This window comes from Montipora foliosa, chromosome 2 (assembly GCF_036669935.1).
Source record: "Montipora foliosa isolate CH-2021 chromosome 2, ASM3666993v2, whole genome shotgun sequence".
Taxonomy (NCBI): domain Eukaryota; kingdom Metazoa; phylum Cnidaria; class Anthozoa; order Scleractinia; family Acroporidae; genus Montipora; species Montipora foliosa.
This window is the reverse complement of record NC_090870.1, coordinates 64,497,931-64,505,430: the sequence shown is the minus strand read 5'-3', so window position 1 is coordinate 64,505,430 and position 7,500 is coordinate 64,497,931. Positions and strand designations below refer to the sequence as shown.

Here is a 7,500-nt window from a genome sequence, read left to right as displayed (position 1 = left end):
CCATTTCAAGTGTTGGAGCGCTTTATGATAACAAGTAAGGAAACTTGAAGTTTATTGTACTACCCTACTCGTAATTTCTAACGTTGATAAAAGGGCGCCAAGCTTAATCCGTCAAGGAATGGCTATTTTCTCCCGAACGAGTACGGTGACCCCCATTTTTTATTTCTCATCTTTGCTGAGAACGATGTCTTCATGGAGTACAGTAAGAAAATCAGCAAAAATCTATGACCAGTTTTTTGGCAATTTCATAAACTATAAAATTGTACGGAAAGAGACATTACGAGTCGCATAGCCTATACTCAAGTTAAATATATTGGCTATTTTGGAGTGTTAAGTATTCATAAAGGCATTCAAATACATTTTTCAGGTGCGTACGTGAATTAACCATAGAATGACACCAGGCTCTGCGTTATATCGTGTATTACATTTATAAAATCGAACTAAATTTGACCAACATTGGGAATGCGCCGCAATTATCAGAGCGGCTTAAATAGCCGTATTCGTCAGCATCGTACCATGGAAACGAGCAGGGTGACCCCCCTTTTCTATTAAATTTTTATCATCTCCTTGACATGTTACAACAGTGTGCGAAGTTTTACCGGGAATCTATGAAGTTTTATTTCTGGGGAATAACCTTGCGCATATAATTGTTGGTTTCTTTTAAAGCACTGGAGTTGTTGCCCAGTGTTCAGGATGTGTATCAAACCTTCATTGAATATTTTTCCCCATCTATCCACAGTAAAACCAATGGACTTTAGCCAATGCAGACAGATTGACACGATGAAATAAGCCAATGGTTGCAATGCATAAACACGTATTGCGCGTGCAGCTTTTGAACAATTCTTGAATTCGGCTTTTGTGATAATTGGGGTCGTCGAGGTCAAGTCAAGTGGGTGGTTTAGAATAAGTGAATGGCTCAGGCGGTTTCCACTTCAAGTGGCAAGGTCTTCAGTTTTCTAATACCACAAAAACAGAATTCAATAATTGTACACTGTTTTGGTGACATCATCAGACAGAAAATTGTCACGTGAAACTGACATGAATTACTTTATGAGGCCTTTGTCAATGATTTATAACGCGCATTACCTACCAGGCTCGACTGACCACACCACTGTTGGATCACTGGTCCAGCCAATTGTATTTTCCACCTATCAGAAAGTCGCCTGCCTTCCAAGTACAAAATACAATTGCGACATGTGCAAAGTCACGGACAAACGACACGTACCAGTGATCTAGCCGTTCATTGGAGGGAAGTCGAGACTAATTACCAACAGATTCTAAAAGAATATTGGCCAGCAAACTCTTAAAGAATCTCAAGGTTGCATGTTTCTGATATGAAACGCTTACTCTTTGCCATTCAGTTTTTCGCATGGGGGCGCTAGTGGTTGTGTGGCTGTCTGATCGCCCCAATCCCAACGTTTTTGAGCGCATGCCACAGGTGCTCCAACCTTCTAGGGCACCCAAAGTCAATTTTCGGAAGACGATTTGAGATCTAGAATTTTCGGAACATTTGTTGTAAAATTTCTTGCTTGGCTGCCTGTCCTAGGATTTTCGAACATCTAAAACAATGGTATAATTGCTCATTTTTAACGGATTTTTACCCTAAAAAGGTCACCTAGTCGAAAAGGGAAGTTTTGATCCCTATTATTTTCGGATCATTAGGCTTTCAGCTAGGAAATCCGAACAGATGAAAAACTTTTAGGGATAAAAATATGCCTATATCTACCGTTTAACTTGTACTAAAATACTTTTAACAATGCTATGTTTAAGTGGTTTTGAACTATATTCTCGGTGGGTGCTCCTGAAACTTTATGACCTGATGGAGATCCTGTTGGAAGGCTAGCTTGACCGGCAATGTGGCGTGATAATTTCAAGCCAATCTTCAGCTGCAGTATAATAATAGCAGTTGCAAAATTAAAAAAAAAAAACAGTAGAGAATTACTAAATTGCTCATTTTGATACCTTACTTCAGTAAGCTAACGGTACGTAGCCAAAGCAACGAAAACTCCATTGTTGGTCTCAGAGTTTGGTTCCGGCAGTCATTGGAAGAGCTCTGTGGGAATCTTTAGGAAAACTGAAGGAGCAAGACACTTTTTTTTTTTATAATGTCTAATTTGGGGGTTGAAAGTTCTTACTTTATTTTCGATTTGATCCTGAAAACGTTCTCAACGTCTTCTTAAAGGTGTGTGGTATGCGAAGTGAATAGTTCGACTACAAACTAAGTTGCTCTTCAGTGTATCATGCAGTAAGGAATCCGCAGGGAGTTTAAGCACGCGACGTTTTTGAGCCGCGGACGGCAACCGGAAATGAACCTTTCGCATGCCAGGACAGTAGTGTCTGTCTCTCAGATTTTTAACCTTATCATCCCTAATGGAGGAAAGATACTTAGCAATTGTAAAGGTGGTAGTGAACAGACAAGTTAAAATGGAAAACAACTCACTTCCGGTTGCCGTCCGCGGCTCAAAAACGTCGCACGCAGGGTTAAACCCTTTGACACCCAAACCGGCCCAAACTGGCCATACTTAGTATTTTACTCTGTCTAACGCCAGACAATTTTACTCATCAATGGGGAATCCCCGGGAGTCAATGGGTTCCCCAATCATTGTTGATGTTAAAAAACTTCCCTAAGTATTTGTTCTCTCAGAATACAGTTTTAAAATTCTCTTACCATTGTTTATACTATTCACAAAAACTAATGACGAAAATGAAGAGGATTTTAACCGACTCTCAGTCTGGGTATGTTCTTAAAATTTTGGTTTATCTCAGCCTGATCGTTCTTCTGAAAAAAGGTTCTTCTGAAAAAGGGTGTTTACAAGAGCGACGGATTTGACCGGCATATGTAACTGGTTTTGTGGCTTCAATTCAGTAAACATTAAATCATATATGCTTTTAGGTGGTACGCACCATATATGGAGGTATACCGCTGTATCTTGTTCCTTGTTGTTGATCTGATTCTATCAGTTCAAAATCTCGACACTGGAGGTAAGCTCAAAAAGAATAACTTTTTCCATTTTTCACCCCTCTTTTTAAGTCTCAAGTTTCATATGTATTCGAAGACTTTGGGAAGACTGCAAATGAAATTAATGTAAAGTAAATGAGCTCAAATTATGGTTTGTGTTGAGAGGTAGAAACAGAATACCTGGAGAGAAACTACTCGGAGCAGACTTGCGAACCGAACTGCCAGATAAATTAACATGACAGTGATCAACGCGAAAGCCTCAGCTACTTTGGTCACTACACTAAATTCAATTTAATAGTTCAGTTCTGTAGTTTTTCTTTGTTCTTATTCTGTAGTGTGTGTAATAAATACTGCTTGTGTATCAACTATATGGAAATATTGCAAAAACAAGTCTGAAAGTAAAAAGTATTTAGAAACTTCAACATATGACTTCGAGGACGGCAATCGAACTCTGGACTTGGGGATGGATGCTATTCCCGCCGGGATTAGATTCTCTCGATACAAGCTCGGATAAGGACTATAAACCGTAGGCCCTTTCTCACATCCCTTGTTCATAAACTCAGAGGGACGTTAAATATCCCACACATTCGATTAGAGAGCAGAGCAGGGAGGTCACGGTTTTGTGGTTTGGCCTGAATTCTCCAACAAAACGTGGCCGGCTTGGCAGTCATATTTCAAAAAGGCTTATGGTGTATGACACCATGTAAGAAAAAATAGTCATATGTCAAAAAGGAGTTTGCTGAGTGCGGGACATGTAGTTGTAATTAAACTGGTATGAATGGGTTGGAAGCGTAGAGAGAGAACTGAAAACTCATCGTCATGTGCTAACGTCCTCCACAGAACCTTGAATTTGATCATTTCACGTCGTCATTTAGGAGATGACGGCAAAGAAATGTACCAAAATGTAAAACGCACGTGCAGAGCGTGCAGAGCCATTGTTTTTGCACACTAAACCTATTGTTTTGTAGCGTCGTCGTTTCGTAAGCTCCCTATTAGGGAGCTTACGAAACGAAGACGCCGACGGCAAAGATGACGCTACAAAACAATAGGTTTTTATGCGTCTCTAGTATAAAAACGGCCAATCAGTCATGCAAAGTTAAAATAAATTTAATGTGCCAGAAAACATTTGTATCGCCACCTGAGAAATTAATTGCAGAAAGCCCGTAACCGCCTGGCCTTTGTGAAAGTACTTCAAATCAAACTTTGCCCTGTTTTAAAGAGTTTGTTTTCATTTTCAATAGGTCTTGAGCGAATTTCATGTGATTGGAGTTGTTTCATATTTTCTCTTTACCATTTCAAGTGTTGGAGCGCGTTATGATAACAAGTAAGGAAACTTGAAGTTTATTGTACCACCCTACTCGTAATTTCTAACGTTGATAAAATGGCGCCAAGCTTAATCCGTCAAGGAATGGCTATTTTCTCCCGAACGAGTACGGTGACCCCCATTTTTTATTTCTCATTTTTTGCTGAGAACGATGTCTTCATGGAGTACTGTAAGAAAATCAGCAAAAATCTATGACCAGTTTTTTGGCAATTTCATAAACTATAAAATTGTACGGAAGGAGACATTACGAGTCGCATAGCCTATACTCAAGTTAAATCTATTGGCTATTTTGGAGTGTTAAGTATTCATAAAGGCATTCAAATACATTTTTCAGGTACGTACATTTATAAAATCGAACTAAATTTGACCAACATTGGGAATGCGCCGCAATTATCAGAGCGGCTTAAATAGCCGTATTCGTCAGCATCGTGCCATGGAAACGAGCAGGGTGACCCCCCTTTTCTATTAAATTTTTATCATCTCCTTGACATGTTACAACAGTGTGCGAAGTTTTATCGGGAATCTATGAAGTTTTATTTCTGGGGAATAACCTTGCGCATATAATTCTTGGTTTCTTTTAAAGCACTGGAGTTGTTGCCCAGTTCAGGATGTGTATCAAACCTTCATTGAATATTTTCCCCATCTATCCACAGTAAAACCCATGGACTTTAGCCAATGCAGACAGATTGACACGATGAAATAAGCCAATGGTTGCAATTCATAAACACGTATTACGCGTGTAGCTTTTGAACAATTCTTGAATTCGGCTTTTGTGATAATTGGGGTCATCGAGGTCAAGTCAAGTGGGTGGTTTAGAATAAGTGAATGGCTCAGGCGGTTTCCACTTCAAGTGGCAAGATCTTCAGTTTTCTAATACCACAAAAACAGAATTCAATAATTGTATACTGTTTTGGTGACATCATCAGAAAGAAAATTGTCTCGTGAAACTGACATGAATTACTTTATGTGGCCTTTGTCAATGATTTATAACGCGCATTGCCTACCAGGCTCGATTGACCACACCACGGTTGGATCACTGGTCCAGCCAATTGTACTTTCCACCTATCAGAAAGTCGCCTGCCTTCCAAGTACAACATACAATTGGCTGAATACAAAATACAATTGCAACGTGTGCAAAGTCACGGAAAAAACGACACGTACCAGTGATCTAGCCGTTCATTGGAGGGAAGTCGAGACTAATTACCAACAGATTCTAAAAGAATATTGGCCAGCAAACTCTTGAAGAATCTCAAGGTTGCATGTTTCTGATATGAAACGCTTACTCTCTGCCATCCAGTTTTTCGCGCTAGTGTTTGTGTGGTTGTCTGATCGCCCCAATCCCAACGTTTTTGAGCGCATGCCACAGGTGCTCCAACCTTCTGGAGCACCCAAAGTCAATTTTCGGAAAATATATTTTCGGAAGACGATTTGAGATCTAGAGTTTTCGGAACATTTGTTGTAAAATTTCTTGCTTGGCTGCCTGTCCTAGGATTTTCGAACATCTAAAAAATGGCATAATTGCTCATTTTGAACGGATTTTTACCCTAAAAAGGTCACCTAGAATTTTCGGGGGCCTTTTTTCTGGCTGAAATTTTCGAAAAGGGAAGTTTTGATCCCTATAATTTTCGGATCAGTAGGCTTTCAGCTAGGAAATCCGAACAGATGAAAAACTTTTAGGGATAAAAATATGCCTATATCTACCGTTTAACTTGTACTAAAATACTTTTAACAATGCTATGTTTAAGTGGTTTTGAACTATATTCTCGGTGGGTGCTCCTGAAACTTTATGACCTGATGGAGATCCTGTTGGAAGGCTAGCTTGACCGGCAATGTGGCGTTATAATTGCAAGCCAATCTTCAGCTGCAGTATAATAATAGCAGTTGCAAAATTAAAAAAAAAACAGTAGAGAATTACTAATTTAAAATTGCTCATTTTGATACCTTACTTCAGTAAGCTAACGGTACGTAGCCAAAGCAACGAAAACTCCATTGTTGGTCTGAGAGTTTGGTTCCGGCAATCATTGGAAGAGCTCTGTGGGAATCTTTAGGAAAACTGAAGGAGCAAGACACTTTTTTTTGTTTATAATGTCTAATTTGGAGGTTGAAAGTTCTTACTTTATTTTCGATTTGATCCTGAAAACGTTCTCAACGTCTTCTTAAAGTTGTGTGGTATACGAAGTAAATAGTTCGACTACAAACTAAGTTGCTCTTCAGTGTAGTAAGGAATCCGCAGGGAGTTTAAGCACGCGACGTTTTTGAGCCGCGGACGGCAACCGGAAATGAACCTTTCGCATGCCAGGACAGTAGTGTCTGCCTCTCAGATTTTTAACTTTATCATCCCTAATGGAGGAAAGATACTTAGCAATTGTAAAGGTGGTAGTGAACAGACAAGTTAAAATGGAAAACAACTCACTTCCGGTTGCCGTCCGCGGCTCAAAAACGTCGCACGCAGGGTTAAACCCTTTGACACCCAAACCGGCCCAAACCGGCCATACTTAGTATTTTACTCTGTCTAACACCAGACAATTTTACTCATCAATGGGGAACCCCCGGGAGTCAATGGGTTCCCCAATCATTGTTGATGTTAAAAAACTTCCCTAAGTATTTGTTCTCTCAGAATACAGTTTTAAAATTCTCTTACCATTGTTTATACTACTCACAAAAACTAATGACGAAAATGAAGAGGATTTCAACCGACTCTCAGTCTGGGTATGTTCTTAAAATTTTGGTTTATCTCAGCCTGATCGTTCTTGTAAAAAAAGGTTCTTCTGAAAAAGGGTGTTTACAAGAGCGACGGATTTGACCGGCATATGTAACTGGTTTTGTGGCTTCAATTCAGTAAACATTAAATCATATATGCTTTTAGGTGGTACGCACCATATATGGAGGTATACCGCTGTATCTTGTTCCTTGTTGTTGATCTGATTCTATCAGTTCAAAATCTCGACACTGGAGGTAAGCTCAAAAAGAGTAACTTTTTCCATTTTTCACCCCTCTTTTTAAGTCTCAAGTTTCATATGTATTCGAAGACTTTGGGAAGACTGCAAATGAAATTAATGTAAAGTAAATGAGCTCAAATTATGGTTTGTGTTGAGAGGGTAGAAACAGAATACCTGGAGAGAAACTACTCGGAGCAGACTTGCGAACCGAATTGCCAGATAAATTAACATGACAGTGATCAACGCGAAAGCCTCAGCTACTTTGGTCACTACACTAA

At 39.5% G+C, this 7,500-nt stretch overlaps 1 protein-coding gene across 1 annotated transcript in view; it reads left to right on the top strand.

The window, feature by feature from the left end:
* The window catches only part of LOC137985621 (alkylglycerol monooxygenase-like), a 27,302-nt gene that overhangs the window by 17,543 nt on the left and 2,259 nt on the right, over positions 1-7,500 (top strand). The window contains 2 exon segments of the mRNA XM_068833259.1: positions 1-34; positions 2,894-2,982. The exon segment at positions 1-34 is cut by the window's left edge and continues 49 nt beyond it. Coding sequence (XP_068689360.1) covers positions 1-34; positions 2,894-2,982 — 123 coding nt within the window.